The following is a 26,042-nucleotide window of genomic DNA, read 5'->3' on the forward strand; positions in this document are numbered from 1 at the left end:
ACCCAGGTAATAAGCATAGTTCCCCACTGGTAGTTTGTTGATCCTCTCTCTCCTCCTGCCCTTCACCCTCAAGTAGACCCTGGTGTCCTTTGTTCTCCTCTTTGTGTGCATGTGTTCTTGGAGAGAACTAAACAACAAGTGAGAGCTAAACAAGAGGATATATGGTATTAGGTTTTCTGCTCCTACATTAGTTTGCTTCAGATAATGGCCTCCAGCTCCACCCATGTTGCTACAAAGAACATGACCTCATTCTTTTTTTATGACGTGTAGTATACCATGGTATATGTGTACCACGCTTTCTTTATCCAGTCTACCATTGATGGCATTTAGGTTGATTCCATGTCTTTGCTATTGTGAACAGTGCTGCAGTAAACATATGTGTTTGTATGTCTTTATCTTGGAATGATTTCTATTCCTTTGGGTATATACACAATAATGGAATTGCTGGGTGGAATGGTAATTCTGTTTTAAGTTCTTTGAGTAATCAACACTGCTTTCACAGTGGCTGAACTAATTTACACTCCTACCAGCAGTGTATAAGTGTTCCCTTTTCTCAGCAGTATATACGATTCCCTTTCCAGCACCTGTTATTTTTTGACTTTTCAATAGTAGCCATCCTGAGTGCTGTGAGATGATTCCCATTGTGGTTTTGATTTGCGTTTCTCTAATGATTAGTGATGAACATTTTTTCATATGCTGTTGGTTGCATGTATGTCTTCTTTTGAAAAGTGTTTGTTCATGTTCTTTGCCCACTTTCAATGGGGTTGTTTTTTGCTTGTAAATGTAAGTTCCTTATAGATTCCGAATATTAGACTTTTGCCACATACGTAGTTTGCAAATATTTTCTCCCAATTCTGTAGGTTGTCTGTTTACTCTGTTGATAGTTTCTTTTGCTGTGCAGAAACTCTTTAATTAGGTCCCATTTGTCAATTTTTATTTTTGTTACAATTGCTTTTGGCATCTTCTTCATGAAATCTTTGCTAGGTCCTATGTCCAGAATGGTATTTCCTAGGTTCTCATCCATACTTTTATAGTTTGGGGTTTTACATTTAAGTCTTTAATCCTCATGAGTTGATTTTTATGTATGGTGTAAGGGAAAGGGTCTAGTTTCAATCTTCTGCTTACTAGTTTGCCAGCACCCATTTATTGAATGGGAAGTTGTTTCTCCATTGCTTGTTTTTGTCAACTTTGTCAAAGATCAGATGATTGTAGGTGTGAGGTACTATTTCTGGACTCTCTATTCTGTTCCATTGACATTTGTATCTATTTTTGTACCAGTACCATGCTGTTTTGGTTACTGTAGTCCTCTAATATAGTTTGAAGTCAGGTATTGTAATGTCTCCAGCTTTGTTGTTTTTGCTTAGGATTGTTCTGGCTACTTGGGCTCTTTTTTGGTTGCATATGAATTTTAAAATAACTTTTTTTTTCTGATTCTGTGAAGAATGTCATTGTGAAAGGAAGATGAATTTTTTTTTTTTTTTTTTTTTTTTTGAGACGGAGTCTCGCTCTGTCGCCCAGGCTGGAGTGCAGTGGCCAGATCTCAGCTCACTGCAAGCTCCGCCTCCCGGGTTCCCGCCATTCTCCTGCCTCAGCCTCCCGAGTAGCTGGGACCACAGGCGCCGCCACCTCGCCCGGCTAATTTTTTGTGTTTTTAGTAGAGACGGGGTTTCGCCGTGTTAGCCAGGATGGTCTCGATCTCCTGACCTTGTGATCCGCCCGTCTCGGCCTCCCAAAGTGCTGGGATTACAGGCTTGAGCCACCGCGCCCGGCCGGAAGATGAATTTAAAAAAAAATCACGGTGTTGGCCTGGCGTGGTGGCTCATGCCTGTAATCCCAGCACTTTGGGAGGCCGAGGTGGGTGGATCTCAAGGTCAGGAGTTGGAGACAAGCCTGCCCAATATGGTGAAACCCTGTGTCTACTAAAAATACAAAAATTAGCCAGGCGTGCTGGCAGGCACCTGTAGACCCAGCTACTCGGGAGGCTGAGACAGGAGAATTGCTTGAACCTGGGAGGCGGAGGTTGCAGTGAGCCGAGATGGCGCCACTGCACTCCAGCCTGGGCGACAGAGCGAGACTCAGTTCCAAAAAAACAAAAACCAATCACAGTATTATGGTATTCACCATACAAGTTGAAAAAAATCATAAGCCGACTTTCTTTCTGATATTAGCCTCAGTTCATGGACTTTGGCTATTTCACGTTGAGTTTTGGGGGATGAGTTTTGACAGAAAGTAGAGGTTCCTCTCCTGTGGTCATGAGCTTGCGTTTCAAGGAGTTAATGTTAAGGGTGCAGAAGTCTCGTTCTTCTTTATCCAGAGAACGAGGGGGAAATAAATACATTTTATACACACACAGTCAACATATATCTATCCACATATTTATGCATATTTGTAGTCATTAATGTGTAATATTTCCACATGTCTAAATATCTGTTTCGTAGATAAAGGAAATTATATGATGTATACTTGTGTTTTTGGTTTCTTTCGGTCAACATTATGATGGTGAGATTCATCCTTATTGATGCACATTGTTGTACTTTGTTAATTTTCACTGCTGTTGAGTATTCTAGTTGTGACTGGTTCATAATTGATCTGCTATTGATGGACATTTGTTTTGAACAATGTTGCCATTGGCTCATGCCTGTAATCCCAGCATTTTGGGAGGCCGAAGTGGGCAGATCACGAGGTCAGCAGATCTGGACCATCCTGGCCAATATGGTGAAACCCTGTCTCTACTAAAATACAAAAAATTAGCTGGGCATGGTGGTGCACGTCTATAGCTCCAGCTACTTGGGAGGCTGAGGCAGGGGAATGCCTTGAACCTGGGAGACAGATTGCAGTGAGCTGAGATCGCGCCACTGCACTCCAGCCTGGCGACAGAGTGAGACTCCGTCACAAACAAACAAACAAACAACAACAACAAAAGTTGCCATTATTCAAAACAAGGTTCTGTGCATGTCGCATGTCTTTTGGTGCATATATGCATGCGTTTCTTCTGGATATATGGAGTAAGATTGTTGGGTTGTTGGGTATGTATATACTCTGTTTTGGTAGAATGTATATATTTTTAAACGTAGTTTTATATAGTTATGTGGTATCTGTTATTAACATTTTTTAGTCACTTAATAATGAGTTGTGGCTTGTTAACTGGTTAGTTCACAAGAAAGTCTTGCCTACTTGTATTGGGGGTAATATAATAAGGTTTGCATAGTTTCAGTGGAACTTGTAGTTCAAAGACTCAATTCTAGCCCCTAGTTGGTTTGTGACATTGGATCTGTCACAGCCTTTAGGTTTGCAGTTTCACCTTTGTAAGTAAGATATAAATTAATAAATGATCTCTGAGTTGACTTCCATCTGTACAATTCTGTGATTATTTCAAAATATCCTAAAAGAGTGTTACAGAAGTATGTTTTTTAAAAATATGCTGCTGACTCTGGGGAAACAAACTGCCCTGTAAGGTTAATGTCAGATTATATCATTTTTACACTAATGAAGTAGTATTAGGTTAGGCAGAAATCTATTTGGATTTTTCAGTAACAAGCCTTTTAGTAATAGGCTAGTTCACATAAGACCAATATTAAAATAACAATTTTTTTCTTTACATGGTAACAGTTGTCAAGAAATTCAACAGAAAATATTCATAATTAAATTAAAGCACTACAAGTGTATTACTTACTGTTAAGTAATTTGATGACCTGGAATTTTATGCCCAAAGAAATCTTTGTATTTTATGTTACATTTTCAGTTGAGTTTATTGAGTCAGATGAGCATGATCAGTCTTATTTTTAGTGTTTGCCGGGTATATTTTAATAATTCATTCTTTTTCTTATGGCCTTTTCCCATATATAAACTATATTTGCAAGTTATTTTCAGAGTTGGAAAATAATGAGCTAATATTTTCATACTTCATAGATGAATAACTAGTTATTAACAGTGCATATTTAATTTATTTTTGTGAGAAGCTTGTCACCTTTGTTCGCATTTCTTTTTCAAAGTTTGTAGTGTATACTGAGTTCAGTTCTACTCCTATGATTAGAAGCATGTGGATGTACTGCAAAGTGGAACACCTACACCTCGGATTTTCCTGAGAGTTGCTCCTGATGAGTTCCTTAGCACCTATTTGTGACCTGGAACTGGAAGTTATAATAGGCATTTTAGTGAATATTTCATGAAATTCAGTTTATTCCATTTAAATGGATACTTTTTTTCCTGAGATTTTTTTTTCCTTGTTCTTGTGTGAAAATATTAATGACAGGTAAATAATAGATTTTGTGTTAATGGTGTCATTTGGTGAACTAAATAAGAGTCCTATGTCAATCCCTCCCCCTTCCTTTTTTTTTTTTTTTTTTTTTGGTAAACATTTTAGCATCTCTTAAATAAAAGCATCTGGTAACCAGAGGTTTATGGAAGGAACACCGCCCTCCATCAGTTCCTTATGAAAAGACTTGCTTCTCTGCATCACAGCTTTTCAGAGCCCCTTAGTTCATTTTATCGTTGGCTTATTACTGCAGGGCCAGCTTCCCAGAGAGTGCTGGGCATGCTTGTGTGCTCCACCCAGAGTTCTGCCTTTCACTTTCCTTTTCTCAGGTACCAGAATGTAGCGGCATTTCCTGTAGGATTCTGCAGCTGCTCCTTTCAAACCACTCTCTGGCCTTGTTCTGTGATGTTGCTTTCAACATCCCACCACAGACTGTGTCAAGATCTTTCTCTTGATTAGAGGTTCTCATGACAAAATAAGTTAACAGTGCTTGACTGACATTTTCCAAGGATATTTATGCTAGTGGAAGCAATCAGGGAGGCCCTATGGCTCTTTAATTATTAAGTTACAGAGAGATACATAACAGTAGGAAAAATCAGTTCCAGAGGAGAAAGCATCTTAGTGGTGCATTTGGAGAAAATACTTTTTTATTTCTTTACTGGTTGGTCTTACCTTTTCAATTTTTTTTCCTCCTTTCCTGATCTTAAGGATAGAACTAGATATGGCAGGTGGATTGTTTGTGTTTAGGAATCTCAAAGGTTAATGGTGATTGATGGAGATTATTGAGGGAAGAACTAATTTGCTCTTTTCTCAAATTAGGCAGAGGTGAGCCACACTTAGACTGAACTTGTGATGTGCCTGGTCCTCTTCCATTTCTTGTAGTGGGAGGGAACAAGGAAAGAGCAATCTTTCTGACCTTTGGCAATCTGTTGACCCATCAGAAGAATTTAATTTTTCTCCCAGGATAGAAATGTGGGGGTGAACTGGGGTGTGGTGATGAGAGAATTATCAGTCTGTTGTTGATATTTACAAATGTAAAAAGTACACGCTGTTCTAGAACTGGGCTGTCAAAGACTAGGAGGGGATGAGTACTTCAGAGTTACTGAGCAAGAGGGATGACAAATGAAAGTCCCATAAGTAGTTGCCCTTGAGGTCTGACCTGAAAGAGAAGCTAACTCACTCTAAAACAATGATGCTCTAGTCCAGTAGTGACGTTAGCAGCCTCCCCGCTTGGGAGGGACTGACTGATAGATATGTCGTTTGGGACAACAGAGAGGAATCACTTTCACAAATCTTTAAATAAGTACTGAGATCTTGAAGATGCTTTAGATGTAGTTTTACCTAGAGGCAGAGCAGTGAAAAATAAAGGATCTTTTGAGGTTCCTGCTAAACCAGTGCTTTCAGACATTAAACATGCATAAGAATCACCTGGGGATCTTATTAAAGTGTATATTCTGAGTCAGCAGTTCTGGTGTGGGACCTGAGATTCTGCATTTTTAACAAGCTCTGAGGTAATTGCTATTCTGCTGGTCTAAGGACCAAATTTTGAGTGTCATTGTTAGATACTTATTTAAATAAGATTTAAATAAGATTCACCATTCCGTGTATTTAGTTTTTCCTTGTTTACACTTAAATATGAAAATGCTGTAAACAATGAAGAAGATAATTGTATTATTCCTTGTGGCATATATAAAATAACTATTATGGAATGAACAGTGATAAAAATAGATATTAATAAAATCCAAATTAAACTCACCAACTAACATGCTGAAAATAAATTCTGATCAGAAACCAAATGCTAGGCCACCCATTGCTATTTACAGATATCCCCATGTGGTACCATATTCTTGTGTGTGACACCAGATGTCTGGAAAACAGATTTTTGTGACAGATTTTGACACAGGAAATTTATCTTGCTCCATAAAACTTAATGGAAAAATGTAATGCTTAACTTCACTCCGTTTAAAAAAGACGGATTTCAGTGTAGTCCGTAGAATCAAGTGGGGTTTATTCTTGAGAGCTGCTGGGAGTCTCTCTATCAAGAGAATTCCTTAAGAGAATGTCGGCAGGTGGCATGGTATTTGATTGGTTATTGATAATATGTGTTTTGAGTTTGATTGGTTATTGATAATATGTGCTTTGAGTTTGCCATATTCAGCTCAGTATTCTATTTTAGATCATGAATAAAGGATATATTTCTTTACTACACTAAATATTTATCGGATGAATCATTTCTGGAAGTGAGGGAATTAACTGTGGTATTTTGAAAGAGAAACACATCTTTTCAGAAGTACATCAACAGTGTGATTTCTGAATGTGTTTCAAATGGTGAATACACCAGGGGCTGAGAGTCTGCCAGAGTAGAACATCTGCTTCTAAGACATAGGCTTCTGGTGCATTCTTCTCTGTGCACTATTGTTTTCTTTTGCTTTTTTTCTCAATTTGTTAAATCTAGATTATATTTCATCAAGGACACAGGGAAGAAACGCTCTAAACTCATTTAATATCTTACAACAGCGAAATCTTCAACAGATCTTTTAAATTTGGGTAAAAATCTCAGCATTCCTAATGATTAAATTACGCCTTGTGATAACGTATTATTGAAAGTGGCTTTCTATTTTGAACTCCCCACTCATGCAGTTCTCCCTGGTGGAAGCATGGTTGCACGTGCAGACCTCTGCATTCCTGAGCAGCATGGGTATAAGGGGTCCTGTGTTGGCACAATGGGCAGCCTGGATGGGGAGGCAGTGCCGTATCTATGATGTGCTCCCCTGTCAGCCTCTTTCCTGAAAACACATCACTTCTAACCCTGCAATCTGTTATATTGCCAGACTGATCTACATCTGTATGCCTTCATCTGCCAGGCTTGTTGCCTGGTACGTTCTTCTGCATTTGCTCTGCTCCTCTTAACAGAGTTGAACACCTCTCTTTAGCTCCTGTGTTTTGGAAGGACCTTGAATGACCTTAGTTGTACAGTTAGAGTGTATGTAATTGTGTGTTTCTATATCTAAGTAACCACTAGACTGTCGACTCCCAGAAAGCAAGGACTGAACTGGCTTTATCTTGTATTTCCATTATCTAATGTAGTGGCAGATTTTAGCAGGTCCTCAAAAAAGGTTCATTGAGTGAATAAACTTTATTACAGTCGATGAAACTCCATATATGTTGATTATAATTTTTATGCATATAAAATCAATCTGAAAACAGGGAGAACTGATATTTGTGTAAATAAGCTGTACTTTTAGACAAAGAAGCAGCAAGCTGTGACATGAGTAAGATATGTAAGAAAATGAAAAGATTTTCTAGTGCTGCTTTGCAGCCTGATCTTTGCGGATTATTTGTAGCACTTTTTCCTCTATTTGAATATTTAATTTCTTAAGAAATAATTAAGCAAGAAATCATTTTTTTAAAAAATTAGTACACAATCTTCCCATCATTTTAATGTTTAACAGAAATATTAAAATTTGTTTTAAAAATTGTTTTCTTATTTTTATTACATCAAAATGATCAGTGTCTTCATGAGAGGAGTAACAGTTTATTCTGGTACTTACCATATAAATTAAGTCCTACAAGTCTTGGGTATAGCAATGCATCTATTGAATAATCATTTCCCTAATAGCATTTACATAGGTAGACATGTACAGTGATCTGTTAAGCAGTATTTTTAAATGTCTTCTTAAAAAGTATTGTAATGATAGGTCAGGTACAGCTGGATGCCAAAAGAATTACGCTAAAATAATCAGTATGTATCTTTAGTGTTGATAAGTTGGATTATTAATAGTGCTTGACTTTTAAACAGAGACCCCCACTGAATAGACAAGCCAACATCCAGGATGATTTCTTATCTAGACATATGTCAAATCTAGTTATGTTAAATTGTCTTCAGAAAACACATAATTTAAATGGCAGCTTAATTAAAAGACACTGCTGTTAGGTCTATAAACATTCTATGTCTTTGCTTACATTTTACTACATACAATGTCAGGGGTTTTTCTACCTTTGAGAACTTAAAACTTGTAGAAATTAAGTCTATTGTCAGTAGAAATCAGTGGATTAGCTCAATGGTATTCTCACAGTTCAGTTCATTGTGTGGTTATCTAAGTAAATATGTTTTGGGAATTAATTGCAGTAAATTACTTCTGATTCAAATCTGAGTATGCTGCTTTCCAAATAGGATAGTACAAATTTCTTCTAAAAACCTTTCCTGGTTGGTTTTTGTATCAGAGAAAATATAGAACATGTGAAATTTATAATTTCTAATGTAAAAATTACTTTAACAAGAATAACATTCTTAAATATGATGTTTGATACTTTATACACAGCTTCTTCACTTATTTCTGTTCTCAGAGAGAAAAGAGCCCTTTCCTTTCAAGTGCTAGTATTGAGTATGGTGATAATAACAGATTGGTAGCTCTAATAGTGCTAATAACAATTAACATTATTGATTGCATACTCTTTATCGATTTTCTAAACTAATTCTCTACTGCTGTATAGCAAACCCCAAAACTTTGTGGCTTGATTTAACAGCAGTTATTATTTGTCATGGTTTTGTGGGTTTACTGAATGTTTCTTCTGCTTCATATAATGTTGGTTGGGATGCTAGTTCAGCTAGAAGGTTCAGTGGCTTTACTCACATGCCTAGCATTTGGTACTTGGCAGCTGGCAGCATACTTGGGTCTTTTGGCGTGATTGCTTGGGCTTCCTCAGAACATGGCAGCTAAACGCAAGATAATTTTTAGAGGCAGAGGCAGAAACTACCGAACTTGTAATGCCTAGCTCAAAATTTATGTAGCATCATTTCTACCACATGTTATTGAGTAAAGCAAGTCACAGGCTACTTCAGTAAAAGGGGAGGGAAATAGACTCCCCTGTGTTGAGAAGAGTACCAAAGATTTTGTGGCCATTTTTAATTTTTTACAAATTGAGCTAAGTACTCAATCCTTTACAAAATTAGCTAAGTACTTTTACAATGTATGTTTTAGAGATCAGAAAACTGAGCTTAAAGAGGTTAAGTCAGTGTCCAAGGTCATCTGGTTAGTAAGTGGTTTAAGCTTTAGAGCAAGCTTGTCCAACCCGTGGCCTGTGGGCCGCATATGGCCCAGTACAGCTTTGAATGTAGCCCAACACAAATTCGTAAACTTTCTTAAAACATTATAAGATTTTTTTATGACTTCTTTTTTTAAGCTCATCAGCTATTGTTAGTGTTAGTGTATTTTATGTGTGGCCCAAGGAAACCAAAAGATTGGACACTCCTGCTTTTTTTTTTTTTTTTTTACTTTAGAGCTGGAGCTTTTCACCATTGTAATATATTACCTTCAATGGTATAGGCAGATAAATTTGTCCTTCTGCTTCAAAGCCAGTATCTGAGGATAGTTTTATTTATGTGGGGGGATAATTCTGTTTGCAGTGAGACTGAGATTATGAAGGTATTTGGATCACATTATTGAGGAGTCATCATGTGGTAAAAGTAGTAGTCTCTCCAAATTTGGAAATTTCTGAGTTGTTGGGTGAGATGAAAGGTAAAACTTTTACATCTGATGTTATCCTGTGTCTACTACAAATATTAGCACATTGCCTCACTAAGAGCAAATAAATAAGTCAGCTTCTTAAACCTGAAGTTTCCCAGTGGGCATTTTCCTTTCTACTACAGTTTATATTTTTCATATGGTTTCAGTATTCTAGTGTTTACTATTCATTAACATGAAATACAGATTTCAAATTGCCTTTTAAAAAAATTATTTCTACTGCTTTGTGGTTTTCTTTGTTTTGAGGACCAGTGTTATTCATGGAGTTTTCATTGTTGAAAAAAGAAGAAAAGAAATGTCAGTGATGCCTGTGATGGTAAAGAACAAAATAAAAGTCAAGGCTTTCAAATATACTAATTGAAAGTTTTTATGCTTACCGTAATTTCAGTTTTCTGTGTTAGATTCTTGGCATACTGCCTTCAGGATTTCTTCAGTCTAAGACTGAGGCATATTGAGGAAAGTCTATAAGTTGAAAACATCATATAATCTGTTGTACTTTCGTGTTAGTAGTAAGTTGTGAAATGGATTCACAATTTTTGCTTAAAGCATATAGACATTTTAGTGCCAGAGTTATCTAGTCTCCTGCTGATCAGAATAAAAGTGGTAGATAGCCCCATAGAACGGTATGGAGCCATAGAACATATGTACCACAACCCCCTGGTTTTATAGAAGAAGGTTTGGATAAGAGAAGCTTTCACTGTGGTTCATATCATGGAATAGTGTGAAGGACAGAATTGTGTCTAGAAACCTGGTCTATCAACACTGTGTTTTCTTCCACTGTATCCTAGTATTTCCTTAATTAGCCTTGTTATTAGAAATATAAACCAGGTATCCAAAAAGGTCCCATCGCCACCTCTCAGCTGTAGAACACGTTAAATCCAGCTTAACTTTTGCATTTGTGAAAATCTTAGACCTTTAAAAAATGCATATATATACATATATGTATGTATATATATTTATATTAGTCATCATTGTATTCAGAAAGCTTAAGACTTTTATAGTGGTTCAGGGAAATTGTACTGCTGAGAACTAGTAGGTTATTACAGCCACGTTTTTCTATGATTACTTTTTATTTTTCATTTTGAAAGAAAAAAAACTACCTGGCATAGTCTCAATGCTTTAAAAAGAAAGCAGTTTTCTGTGAGACCACTGACATCTAAATTAGTGTTCTTGTTTTGAACTGTTATCATGCATATTAAGACATATCATATATCTAATAAATGGAAGAAAAATGTAGTTAATTGAATCATCTGGTTGGGTTCGTCTATACACATTTCTTTCGTGATGTTATATGACAAAGAATACATGTGATGTGCTAATTTATCTATATAACTAGTCTGAGGTTTCTTGCTCCTAAGAATAATTTAATTTTAGTTGCATTTTTTAGGAGACTATTATAAAGGAAGGAGATAAATCACGAACTAGATTTAAGGATCCAGACCCCTCATTCTGTTTAAACCATTTTTAGACTGTGGATTTAAGTGTTTGAGCTTTCTGTTGTCTGGTTTTTATTTCAAAGATATGAAATTAGAACTAAGAGGTTTTTGTTTTGGGGAAGGAGGTGGAGAAAATACTGGTGTACCATTTGTGAATGTACTGTGGAGGAAGGACTGACGCTTTTTAGAAAATTGGGGATCAGTGGGTTCATGCAAGTGGTTTGGCTTCAGTGCCCCAGAGATGCCTTCTCCGTTTGAAAGCCGAAGCAGTATGGTTGCCAGTGGGGCCTTTCAGAGGAAGGGAGACATTGCGGTGAGTCTGGAAATCTATTCTGTCTCCGGTAGGCACATCTCAGGTTTATCAGAGAACATCAATATAATGGCTTTTTAATGACATTTTTGTTTCTTACTGAAAATAGGGCAATTTAAAGAAGAAAAGAAAGAAAAATTTTAATAATTCTACTAACCAGAGGTTACTATTGATAATGCCTTTTTGTTTATATCCTGTATTTGTTTTCCTATTTACATATAATCTATAATGTGCTATTTATAGCCTTTTAATAGAACTAAGATTGTACTGAGCATACTACTGATTATCCTGCTTTTTTCACTCTACACTTTCATTTTACCCACTTTCCCCCGATCCACTCACACAGTGTTATGTGTGAGAATAGATTTCCAGACTCACTGCAGTGTCTCCCATCCTTCAGAGGGCCCCATTGGCAACTAGGCTGCGTTGGCTTTCAAATGGAGAAGGCATATCTGGGGCACTTCATATGCACTTGCACTACCACTGGTTCCCAGTTTTCTATGAGGTATCTATATCAGATCATGCCTGAAATGAGTAGGAATTGCTTGGCAAATTTGTGCTTGTTTTTATCTTTATATTTGCACATACTGAATAAAGATAATTTTAATCCTGGGGAAGAGGTAGAAAAAAACTCATGATTTTAGTTTTCTTCTATTAGTATTGCACAACATAAGCATCAGAGAGATGACATTTTTCCTCCTATGGTTCATTTGTGTTTTACTTATCCTATTCCAAAAGAACAGTATTGAAGTGAGACACAGATATCAATAAGGAAAATTTCCAGAGCCAGAAGAAGGAAGGAACTGTCAGGGAACAATTAGTGTGATGGGAAACTATGTTATGCTTCCTCAGAAAGTATGACAAATATGTTACATTTACTTGAGTTTCTGGAAACTGCACATGAGGGATATAGCATTAATTTCCTTTGTCTTGTTGGTATTCTGTTTTACCATTCATGAAGAAAGAAAAAGATATGAGAGAAAATAAAAGGTCTCAGAACTCACAGAGTAAGGCTATTTTTCTAATTTAAAGTCAAACTCCCAAGTTTTAATTCTCTATTAAAGTGGGTTTTGGTTAAAAATTCTTTTCTGTAAACTAATTTTATAGGCTATTCCTATCTGTCTGTTCATTAGCACTGTTTTGGGGTCAGCAAATTATTCTTTATTTATAGTTTAAAAATATTTTTTATAATCTTTGAAATTAGCAAGCTTTTATTGGATATCTATTTTAAGAAGTTGTTACAGGTATAAGACTTTTTCTTCTGTAACAAAGACATGTGCTCTGTTAGAGCTGAAACACAGTATCTATGTAAAATAACCATGGTGCCCTTCAGGGAAACCTCTGTGCCCTGGCAGATAAAGTGTTGTGGCACGTCACATATAGGAAGGGGTAGGGAAAAGATTCCATGGAAGTATTTTGACATAAAGCTGGTGCATTTGAGAATTCAACAGGCTGAGGCATAGAAACATTGTATCAGAGTGGGGTGCTTAACTCAAGGAAAGCAGACCATTGGGATAGCTTGGGGAGAAAACAGAAGTAGTGTGAGAAATGGTGGAAAGGACAATAGAATACTTGAGGAAAATATTATTTTCCAGAATTTCTAACTATATTCTACTGAGTAAAAACAAAACAAAAACCATCCTTGATTTGTCAACAGTGATAAAAATGATGTAACAAGTAGAAGTAGGATTTTCCTGCTGGGTTTGGGGTAGAACTTGGAAAAAAAAAAAAAAACTGACCAAATATATCTTTTTGATCTATGCATTTAAAATTAAGGTAGAGGATCAGGAGCAATAAATATGGATTAACTGACTCCATTCAGATTGCCACTTCACTGTTTTATGATAGGCTACTGAGAATAGCAAATAATAAAAAAGTTAATGTAGATTTGTTTAAAAAATTTGTTACTACTGTTGTTGTTTCAAGGTCAAGTTTATTTTGATTGTTGATGAAACTGGTCTTTTATCACATAACTCTAAGTCATAGAAGTATAGTTTGAATTTCCAGTGTTTGTAATATTTCTTTTTCTTTTGAAAAATAATCAAAGTTCTGCAGTGTTCTCGTTGCTTCTGTGTGAATCTCATAGCAATCATGATTTTCCATTGTGTTTACAGAACTTTCATTTTGTTTTATCATAAAGAAATGAAAGAATGGATTATTTTTTCTTTTTTGTCTCAAATAATGGAGTGGTCTCCATTTTAAAGGTTTATTTTACAAAAAAATACTTGTTACAGATTAGGTTTCATCAAAAGAAGTTAAATACTAAAGAAAAAGGAGTTTTCTTTATTGAAATAGATATTGTTAAGCTTTTAAACCAAATGAAAGTATGAGTGATCATATTATGCTGTAGTAGGTTTTCATAATAAATTTTCCAGATAAAACCATTTAGTGAAATCGTCAAAGAGATGTTAATCCAGCTTTAGCATTGATGCAAAGTTAAAATAACTGACATTTAAAAAATCATTCTGGAAACTTCATTGAGTATATTGAGGTAAGGTTTATTGTGGTTCTTCTCTTCATACATACTGCTGTTATAATTCTAGGAGGTTTCAAAATCCACATGAATGACCCCATTCAACCCTCAAGCTATCCAATTCCTGACTTAATTTACCTTCACTCTGCTGTAGCTACCAGTTGCAGGGCCAGGTGCGTTTTGGCCAGAACTGCATCACCCTGGAAATTTTAAACACACTCTCTCTCTTCTGATTGCCATCTTTTTCTGGTCCCATCTCAGCTTCGTTCCAACTGCATTGTTCTTTAACTTTGGAGCTCTCTAAATCCCTTAAATTCATTGGGTATAGGATTCTGTCATCTTCATCTTTGTAATATCAGTGCCTAGACCAAGCCTGGCATATGATAGGCACTCAGAGATTTGAAGAATAAATGACTAAATGATTGTATCAAATACTTGCCCATTGTTTGCTGTTTCTGAATTATACGAGGCTATCATGATAATTGATGATCTTAATAATGTGAGAATATGATTCTCTTACCTTAGTAAGAGAGCTTTCAGTTTATTGGATGATAGTTATATGGAAAAAGAAGAAATGCTGCTATAAGTGTTTATAATTTTAAACAAAAGTGGTAAGTAGAATTAATAATAAATAACTTACTGATTGAAGATTTTCAAAAAATTAGATGCATCAGGATCTTACCTACATGTCTTATGTATTTTTATTCAAAATTTTTAGAAATGAGGAAACAGAGAGGTTAAGTAACATTTTCTTTATCTTTAAGCAGGCTGAGGATATTAAGCCAGTACTAACAAACTTAAGGACCAAACTCGTCAATATGTAAGATACTAGAAAAATTAATCAGAATATTTTTTGAATATCTTTCTGGAAGCTTCTCAAAGGACATTACATTGAGCATGATAGGCTGGCATGTTATTTCATGTTTTAAGTAAGGCATTTGTAAATTGTCCATTTAAATCTATTTATTTTAGAAGCAAATATATTTGTCCTGTGAAGAGCATCCTTATTTTGAGGGACAGCTTCTTGCCGTTGATAAAACTTTGTAGATAATATGTTGAAAAGAATACCACAGGCTGGGCGCAGTTGGCTCACACCTGTAATCCCAGCGCTTTGGGAGGCCAAGGCGGGCGGATCACTCGAGGTCAGGAGTTCCAAACCAGCCTGGCCAACATGGAGAAACCCCATCTCTACTAAAGTACAAAAATTAGCCAGGTGTGGTGGCATACACCCTCTGAAGGCTGAGACATGAGAATCGCTTGAACCCATGGGGTGGAGGTTGCTGTTATCCTAGATAGTGCCACTGTACTCCAGCCTGGGCGTCAGAGTGAGACTCTATCAAAAAAAATAAATAAATAAAAAGAAAGAATACTACAGAGAGATCAAAGAATGCTCAAAGTTATCTCTCCCAGCCAGAATTTTGGGTGTAACCTCCCTAGCCATGCTAGTGGTAGATGAGGTGTTTAACAAAGGAAACGTAAGATCTTCCTTTAATTGCCGGTTCAGTGTAGTTTTTTGGAATTAGTTTACTAAATTTCTGTTAAAGTGATCAGTTTAGTATCCAAGAAGTAAAATGGAGCAAGTTGAAAAATTGTCCTTCTGCCTGTGTTTCAGTTTAGATTGTTCCTGGGTGCACTGCTGACTTCTCTTACGACTTTGGGTAGACTCAGTCTTTATTGGTAATTGAACTTTTAATGTCTGTTGTGTACTCCCCTTAGATACATTTAAAACTTTAAAGCATTTGGGCAGGGGAAATGGGTAAGGATCCAGTTTTATTTAAGACTCTCAGGACCCATCTCAGTAATAGTATCTATTCCCATGAGAGAGAAATGAAAGGCAACACTTATATCAGCCTAGTCTCCTCACTTAGGAATCACAACATTCCTAAGGTCAGAAACAGTGTGGAGTAAATCTCTGAACCCATTTTGGAGGGCAGTACATCAGAAATACAGTGGAAATTGCTCTTTAGCTGGATATGAGTTTCATTTTAAGCACCTCTGTTTTTATTCTTTATGTCCTGCCTTTCTTTTTATGTTGAGTTTGTTTCACCTTGTAAAAATTAAGAAGAGCATGTTCTAGCTTTTAAATGTGAGAATTGAATTATTAATAGATTTTGGGTAAAAGTGTCATCTCCCATTTCTTCTACCAAAAGCAGCACATTCTCACAGACTTTGCACCTCACTGAAAATAGTCATTTAAAGTTTTCACTAATTCAGCATTTAAAGCTTTTTATTTCCTCCTCTGATTTATAGCACAGCTGTTTCTGGAATAGAAAAAACTCGAGGACTACATGCAATATAATTAGATTACATTCTTTGTGTGTGTCTCCTGCATTTAGTGGAGGCTACTAATCAAATCTTGATATATTTTCTATTTGTTTTATGAATTTAATTCAAGTCAAGATGGCTATAATTAGAGCAGATTACTCCTACCACATTGTATTATGATGATCTCTTCATGACTTTTTGTTTCACACTATGTGATAAATTCATTAAGGGTAGCATTGTGCCATCCTCCATCAAGCGATTTATATACTTCCTTTGTGCTTATTATGTTGACTATAGCAATGTTAAACTGTTAAAACTTGCTAATAAACAGTGAAGCTCCATCATTCCAATAGAGTCAGCGTGCTAATTCACTGTAGTTCAAATCCACATTCTAGTTGAATCCCCACAATGTAACTTGACATTTGGAGAAATTGATTCATACCATTTTAAAGAAATATGATATAGGCGACAGAATCCAGGATGAAAGAGGTACCTTGTTACTTAGGTGATGACATTGTGGATGCATTTCACATCTCTCTTTCTCTCTTTTTAATGTAGCTCTTCTCCTTCCTTGGTTTTTACTCCTCCGTCCCTCTTTCTTCTTCAAGGCTCCTCTAATGTTAACATCTTTGGCAGTTTGGCCAATGTTGACAACTACTTTTTGATTATTTGGTATTTTAAAATACTTAGTATTTTAAAAAACTTTTATTGGCCGGGCGCAGTGGCTCACGCCTGTAATCCCAGCACTTTGGGAGGCCTCGGTGGGCAGATCACGAGGTCAGGAGATCGAGACCATCCTGGCTAACATGGTGAAACCCCGTCTCTACTAAAAATACAAAAAATTAGTCGGGCGTGGTGGCAGGCATCTGTAGTCCCAACTACTCGGGAGGCTGAAGCAGGAGAATGGCGTGACCCTGGGAGGTAGAGCTGGCAGTGAGCCAAGAACTCACCACTGCACTCTAGCCTGGGTGACAGAGTAAGACTCCGTCTCAAAAAAAAAAAAAAAAAAAAAAAAAAAAAACTTTTATTGTAAAATTATTTATTGTAAACAAAATCCCATGTAAAGCAAATGAATAAATGTGATGGTTAATGGAATATATGTGGAAATAAGAAGCTTCTCTTTTAAGTGAAAGAACTGATATCAAAAATTCCATCTAAAATTTATTAAAATTAAAATTTCTTTTATAAGATTATTCAGTGTATTCTTTCTGGGCAGATTTGTATTTAGTTAGTTGTCTGGGGATTGTTTTGTTTTAGTGTCAGAAATATATTCTTACTAAGTATCAGACCCTTTATTAGGCAGTCATCATTTTAGGTCTTATGATGATGGGAAATCCCATGGGCTTAGGGAAAATTGGCTAAGTGTGGAAAAATTGCATAATAGAAAAAAATTCCATTTACAAAGATGTGTGATTGTTTCTTTTCTTCTCTCTATGTCTAGATGGTTAGAGATGATTGTATTCTTGGATTGTTTTATTTTCAAAATTGAAAGTTTTTTTTTTTAAATGGGTGTCAGGCTGGGCACAGTGGCTCATACCTGTAATTCCAGCACTTCAGGAGGCTGAGACAGGTAGATCACCTGAGGTCAGGAGTTTGAGACCAGCTTGACCAGCATGGTGAAACCCGGTGTCTACTAAAAATCCAAAATTAGACGGGCATGGTGTGGTGTGTTGCATGCCTATAATCCCAGCTACTTGGGAGGCTGAGGCAGGAGGATCGCTTGAACCCGGGAGGCAGAGGTTGCGGTGAGCTGAGATCACGCCATTGCACTCCATCCTGGGCAACAAGAGCAAAAATCCGCTTTGAAAAAAAAAGTGGATATCAAAGGATGCAGAGTGGGATGGGGGAATAAAGAAAGCACATACTACATAGCAAAACATTGTAAACAAAAATAAGTCACAGTATCATATAAAAAAGAAAATGTATTTGCTATGATAACAAATTTAAATGACATTAGATACCGGAATTAGTTTTTGGTTCTTTTTTTTTTTTTCCTTTTAAGCTCCAACAGAATAAGTTTGTCAGTTCTTTTCATACCTTGCTGTAGATTGCAACCTCTATAAATATGTTAAATAGTAGATTTCTAAGATGATTATTTACATATATATGGAGTGTGTGTGAGTGTATAAGTATAAAGTAAATATATATATTCTGGAATGTGTATGTATATATGCATATATATATTCAAATATTTTTAACAATATGAGCTTGAGTTTCTTTCAAGACTAAAGGCAAAATGTATTTTTTCATTGCCTTATTTTGTGCAAAACGCCAAATAAAATTGTGGTGATCCATTTACAGAAGCCAGCAAATAGAAGTATATACACATTTTATAATCAATCAGTGAGTATTTATATAGATACTAGTGATTATTAGAGCTTCTAGACTATAAAAAATGTTACTATGTTTCTTTTAAAGTTCAGGGTCTACATAGCCAGTGGATCAGATACCCAGAATGGGTAATCACTGGCATGGTGTTTCAGACTTTAGATCTAACAAGTAAAAATTAAAAAAAAAAAATCGGATATGATTAAAGGACAAAGAATCAAGGGAATGGAGTGCAGCCAATTCAGAAAATAAAGAACAGTTGGTTTACCCTAATTATAGTCATCTTGATTTTTCCTTTTTCTTTTGTATGTATCAATTGGAAGTTCGGTAAAATTAAATCTTTAGCCCAATTATAGAAATAAATTCATTGCAGATTTCCTAAGGTGATTTTATACTTTTCTTAAACTCAAATCTTAGAAGTTGGGAAGTTGGTTGTAGTTTATATTAGCCACAAGTCTTTCCTTCGATATAGTAAAACAGTTTACTTTTTATTTTTTAAAACTGAATATCTTATATCTACCATCATCTAAATTGATGACATGTTAACATAAATGACAAAATCATATTGATATCAAAGATTCAACTAATTAACAAAAGTTTTACACTTGGATTAGGTTGAGTTGTGCAAAAGTGGCTAAATCTAATAAAATGATAAAACATTTGTGTATATTATAATAATTTTGCAGATGGTTTATGGGCACAGGTCAAGCATTAAAATAAAGCCTATGTTATGCTCCCCCCCCCCCCACTTTTCATCAAAAAGCTTTTCATAGATAATATAAGTTATGGAAATAGGTGATTTTTTTTTTTTTTTTTTTTTTTTTAGTTTTTTAGGGAAGATGAATTTATTGACTTTATAGAATATCTTACTGCATTCTTATTACTACTTTTCCCACTTTTGATCATGAGTATCTTTATTCTATATTCGTAATCTTATACAGGAAGTGATGTGTCTCCTTTGTAAATGTTTTAGAAAGAGTGTCACCCAATGGTTTTATGGTCAGGTACATATTACATGATCTCCTTGGTAACAAACATGAGTTTTTGTTATTATTTGACAGTTATTAAACACAGATACATTAGTAAATATGGAGCAAAGAAACATAACTTTCAATGACAAAGTTCTGTTGATACATTATATGGTTTTATATGTTGTAAATTCGATGACTTTCTCTATATTAATTTTCCGCTATATTTTTATTGAGTACTAATACACTTGCCTCCATTCACCTCCCAACACACACACACACTCTCTCTCTCTCTCTCTCCCCCCCCCCCCATATATACAGGCGCACATACACATGCATAATAGCTGAAGCTTCAAAATGAAAACATATGCAGAATGTACCTATTGATTTCTGGTCATTCTGAGCAAAAGGGGATATAAAGAAATACGCTTTGTTTAAAACTGGGAAGTTATTTAGTATTTTGTGTTTTAATTGCTTCTTACCTATCTAGCACTAGTAGTTTTATGCCAGTTAACGTAATATTGAAAATTTAAGAAATGTTAGCAAGGATTACAGGTGATTGATAGTACTATTTTGTAGTATGAAGCCTGGTTTAAATCTTGCCAGAATCTCCGGAACTTAATATGGAAATTAGAATAGAGGTGACACCTGTATCTCCGTTCTAAACCATTTTGTCATACTACCACAGTTTTTTCCTTCTAAAACAGACTTCATCAAGTCTTCAAAATTCTGGATCTGTTAATCCATTTGACTCTCGATTTATTTCTTTTCTCTCTAATTTTTTGTTTTTGAGACATTGTCTCACTCTTATTACCCATGCTGGAGTGGAGGGACGTGATCATGTCTCACTGCAACCTCTACCTCCCAGCTCAAGAGATCACATCAGCCTCCCTGATAACTGGGGCTATAGGCATATGCTCCCACACCCCGCCAATTTTTTGTAGAGATGAGGTCTGCCATGTTGCCCAGGCTGGTCTCAAACTCTGGGCTCTAGCCATTTGGCCGCCTCAGCCTCCCAAAGTGGTAGGATTACAGGGGTGAGCCACCACCCCTGGCCTGACTCTCCATTTCTTATAGTAGTACCTCTTAATGAGGAAAGCACGTTAGAATTGCCCAGGGGGCTTCTAAAATATGCACATATCTAGAACCCATCCTCAGAAAATCTGATATTTCGGTAGGAGTGGCAAGTATGTTTAACAAAAACTGTGCATTGATTCAGATGCCTCTTTATGTCATATCCCAACCAAAGTTTCTTACTCTGTCTCATGTTATTTTCTCCAGTTACCCTCTGCTCTGCTTTAACCATGCCAAAAATGATATAATACAAATACATTTTCATTTTATACTTATGTATTAAACTTTTGTACATGCTATTTCTACCGCCTGAAATACCTTTTACTTCCCTCTCCATCCTCCCTTTCTCTCCACTCCAGGTCTTTTATCTGTCAAACAATGAGTTTTCTTCCTAGATTCTCCTCTGATAGCAAATCTTTCCTTACTCCCCCAGGTAGAAATAGTCACTCTCTCTTTTATGTTTACCATTTATATTTGATGATTATTTTTTAAGTGTCAATCTCTTCCATTAATCTGTGAGCTCAGTGAAATTATGTAATTTATCTTATTTGTGTTTATGTTAAACGAATACATGGATGACTAATAAATTGACAGCTTTGTTAGGAATTAAAATTTTCAATGTTTTCATAAACATTGTTTTTAAGGGCAGCATTCAGTTGAGGTTTTCATGATCAACCATCAAGACGTACGTTGATACATGCATAACATTTGTCTTAATATATATTCCCATAAAAATTTGTATGCATATAGGTATTTATTTCTTATCTTCATTTTTTTCCCTTGTGCCTACAGACGAAATCTCACAAAACTGTCCCTTATCTTCAGTCACATGCTGGCAGAAATCAAAGCAATCTTTCCCAATGGTCAATTCCAGGGAGATAACTTTCGTATCACAAAAGCAGATGCTGCTGAATTCTGGAGAAAGTTTTTTGGAGACAAGTAAGTAAAAATCATTTTTATAGCTGCGGATCTATCTTGCAAGGGTTACTGTATCCTCCCTCCAGTTGGATATGGTATATATTTTACTTGAGTGTTTTGTGAATGTATTTTATTATTTTTGATAAGCATTTTGATTGATTGGTAATTTTTGTAGCCACCAAAGGTATACCTCAATAATACAGTAGTTTTTTAATGACTAAGTAAATATACAATGTTATTTATTACATGAGCATTCATTGAGTTTGTTCTGAGAAGCAGAAGTATGTAAGAGTCTTTATACATGAGAAGCTGATAACTTCTTATAATTTAATATATGCTTAATACACAAAATAAAAGGTAGAAGGGAATAGATACTTTAAAAAATCGTGTAAGTAAATTGCTCTGACAATTTAGAGGGGAATAGTTGCTTTGGGATCAGTGATCAGGGACTGCTCCCTGGAGGAGGTGGTATGCTAAGCTTGGTTAAGATCTGAAATCGAGGTGAGAGAAGGCCCTGGCACCCTGATCCAGCCTTTCTTTGTTTTACTGCATAGAGATTATATATATGTGAATAAGATATGAGGATAACATTATCACAAAGATGTAGCCTGTTGCAAAGTAGCTAAAGATGTTTTCTGTTAGGTATGCCCTACAGAGACAGATTCTGGTGAGTTTGGTAAATAATGGAATTGAATGTCTAAAGTCAGCATAATTTATATACAAGTTGCGAAACTCTTGTCACCAATTTCTCAGTAAAATGATCAAGAATGAGCATCAGGAGGCAAGTGGTTTCCCCAGTAACTTTTTAAGAATTACCTTTAATGAGAGCACATCCTCAGAATGTCTTAGAATGTAGGCAAAGCCCTGGCTGAGTAGTAAGGAGGAAGTGTGATTGCTTACATAGATTATTGTTTTAATCTTGTATCAAAGGTCTGTATTTGTCCTTTAACTGATGAAATTAGACATAAAAATTGTTAATAAACACTTTTTTTATAGTACTTTGATATGGGAACTACAATATTGGTTTTCCTTTGTTTTTGTTTTTGTTTTGTTTTGTTTTGTTTTTTTCTTACAAAGTATTGTGTTTACTATAGTCGTCATCAAGATTGGAATATACCTACATAGAGTAATGTACATTTAATTAAGCACATACTTTTTTTGGCAGCCAAAATATTAAAGCCTATTTCCCACATTATACTAAAATGTATTCAGAGTTACTTTTAGGCACTAAAGGATAAAATACCATTGTTGCCATTATCATGGAAATTCTGTGTTGTAGCAATCTAGTTATTTATAATGTTCCTATATTCATTCAGAAATGAAGAATTTTAGAAAAAAGTTTATCCTTATCTGAATTAGAATAATACAGACAGCTAAGACTATACTAATTAAATATTAATTGTAGAAAGTAGAACAGTCCTGCCAGGTTCGGGATGTAGGAACTGAGAGGGTTTCCTGTAGTTGCAGTTCATGTATTAACATTTTAAGCTTAGTTCAAACAGTCGGTAACCTTCAAAATAAACTTTCTTTTTTAAAGTTTTAAGAAAATATATAGGACAAATTGATTGTGGTATTTCTTTTTGAAAACTGAAACTTCTGGTGAGTTATAAAATTGTTTACTTGTCATAAGGTCAATAAAAAATGGAAAGATTGCTCATGGGTTTTATTAAGAGAGGAGTTTACTTTGCTGGCACTTCAAGCCACAGAAAATTATGCATTTGAGACAACTTTATTTCCCTTTATTTATAACCACAGACATCAAGGGGCTGAAATTTCTCTTCAACTGCTACATGAGTGAAATCACTACTACATCAAATGAGGGATTCTTGAAATAGTGATTAGTTACTTTCCCTACCTCCCAAGTCTTTTCATCTTTATCCACTGTTTTTACTGAATTGAGAAAGCTGCTTAATTTTTTTTAACATTTTTAATTTGTGGATAACTGCCAAATTTCGTGCTCCTTTTGGAACATATATGCATTACCATAGTCATCCAAATTAGCGATTCCTTTATTAGATAATTGGAGAAAGTATTTTTTTATTCTTCCTAGGTTTTTACCTTGTGGTTCCATAATATTTTATTGAATGAATGGACATATGCATGAATAATGTGCATCTTTTCAAAAGGTTGATTTTTTTTTTTCATTATGCTCTAGTATTGTTTATATTTTCCCAAAACTTAGTTCTCCTGTGGGAGCATGCATGTCATTTATCTCACTGTTCATTGAGGCCATGTGAGATTCATGGAGGCCATGTGAGAATGCTTTCATTTAGCCTAACCAGTGCCTTTAAACTTGAAAACAGCATTCTCTCGTAAAACAGAACCATTAATCCATTCATGAGGGCAGCGCCATCTCTTAAAGGTTCTACTTCTTAATTCAGTCACAATGGCAATTAAATTTTAACATGAGTTTTGGAAGGGGCATTCAAACTATAGCACTGTTGTTCTTGAAGACATGGTTGTGCTACCTTCTCTGTTCAGGGCCCAAGCCCAGCAGCCAAGAGGCACTGCCTGCCTTGTGGCCCAAGGGGAACAGTAACACAACATGTATCATGGCAAATTTTTTGGGAAATTCTGTTTATGGTCAATTTTTATGCAAATGAATATAATATTTTAACAACACAGTTATGCCTTTCCTTTCATAGTCTGTTGACCAAGAGATAGAAATCTGTAGGAAAAGAAAAGTGACATTATTGAATAAATGTGTCTGTCTATGTTCAGCAAAATGAGACCAATACTAAACTGAATCTTCACACTCTGGAATAATAGCTTATAATCTAGAAACTTTAAGCATGAAGCTTGGAAAATATATTACTGCCTGTTAAAAAAAGAAGCACATTAATGTGACTAGACTCTGGGTAGCAGTCATTTTTCTCAGCAAGTCAGGTAGCAGCTCATGAGCTACTTATTTAAGTACTTTTTGACATTGAGAAAAGTGATTGATTAAAGTGGTGATTTATAAGATTTTAGTGCACGGGTCACCTGAGCAGTGCACACTACCTAATATGTAGTCTTTTATCCCTTACCCCTCTCTCACCCTTCCCCACCACGACCCCAAAGTCCATGATATCATTCTTATGCCTTTGTGTGCTCATAACTTAGCTCCTACTTGAAAGTGAGAACATTTGATATTTGGTTTTCCATTTCTGAGTTACTTCACTTAGAATAATGGTTTCTAGCTCCATCCAAGTTGCTGCAAAAGTCATTATTTCATTCCTTTTTATGGCTGAGTAATAGTCTATGGTGTAAATATACCATATTTTCTTTATCCACCTGTTGGTCTGTGTGAACTTAGGTTGGTTCCATATCATTGCAGTTGCAAATTCTGCTGCTATAAACAAGCATGTGCATGTGTCTTTTTCATAAATGACTTCTTTTCCTTTGACCAGATATCTGGCAGTGGATTGCTGGATTGAATGGCAGTTCTGCTTTTAGTTCTTTAAAGAGTCTCCATACTGTTTTCCATAGTGGTTGTTACTAATTTACACTCCCACCAGCAATGTAAAAGTGTTCCCTTTTCACAACATCCACGTCAACATCCGTTGTTTTTAAAGATGTTTAACAACATCTATTGTTTTTAATTATGGTCATTCTTGCACGAGTAAGGTGGTTTCTCACTGTGGTTTTCATTTGCATTTTCCCGATTAGTGATATGTTGAGCATTTTTTCATATGTTTGTTGGCTGTTTGTATATGTCTTTTGAGAAATGTGTGCTCATGTCCTTTGCCCACTTTTTGATGGGATTGTTTTCTTCTTGCTGATTTGCTTGAGGTCCTTGTAGATTCTAGATTCTAGTCCATTGTCAGATGCATAGTTTGCAAGTATGTTCTCCCACTGTGTGAGTTGTCTGTTTACTCTCCTGATTATTTCTTTTGCTGTGCAAAAGCTTTTTAGTTTAATTAGATCTCATTTATTTATTTGTATTTTTATGCATTTGCCATGAATTCTCTGCCTAAGCTAATGTCCAGAAGAGTTTCTTTGATGTTATTTTGTAGGATTTTCATGGTTTCAGGTCTTAGATGTAAGTCTTTGATCCATCTTGAGTTGATTTTTTAATAAGGTGAGAGATGGGGATCCAGTTTCATTCTTCTACATGTGGCTTGCCAGTTTTTCCAGCACAATTTATTGAATAGGGTATCCTTTTCCAGATTTATGTTTTTGTATGCTTTGTCGAAGAACAGTTAGCTGTAAGTATTTGGCTTTACTTCTGGGTTCTCTATTCTGTTCTATTGGTCTATGTGCCTCTCATTATACCAGTACCATGCTGCTTTGGTAACTATAGCCTTGTGTTGTAATTTGAGATCAGATAGTGTGATGCCGCCAGATTTGTTCTTTGCTTAGTATGGCTTTGGTGATATGGTCTCTTTTTGGTTCCATACGAACCTTAAGATTGTTTTTTCTAGTTCTGTGAAGAATGTTGATGGTATTTTGATGGGAATTATAGTGAGTCTGTACATTGCTTTGAGCAGTGTGGTCATTTTATTCTTCCC

At 35.6% G+C, this 26,042-nt stretch overlaps 1 protein-coding gene across 8 annotated transcripts in view; it reads left to right on the plus strand.

Annotated features, from left to right (window-relative positions):
• CBLB (Cbl proto-oncogene B) overlaps window positions 1–26,042 on the plus strand; it is a 214,374-nt gene that overhangs the window by 70,672 nt on the left and 117,660 nt on the right. For all 8 annotated transcript variants that reach the window (XM_005548241.4, XM_005548244.4, XM_005548242.4 and 5 more), the window contains one exon: window positions 21,427–21,573. In XM_005548241.4, coding sequence (XP_005548298.3) covers window positions 21,427–21,573 — 147 coding nt within the window. The remainder of the gene's footprint in view (window positions 1–21,426; window positions 21,574–26,042) is intronic.

The sequence above is a fragment of the Macaca fascicularis genome, chromosome 2 (genome assembly GCF_037993035.2).
Source record: "Macaca fascicularis isolate 582-1 chromosome 2, T2T-MFA8v1.1".
Lineage (NCBI taxonomy): Eukaryota > Metazoa > Chordata > Mammalia > Primates > Cercopithecidae > Macaca > Macaca fascicularis.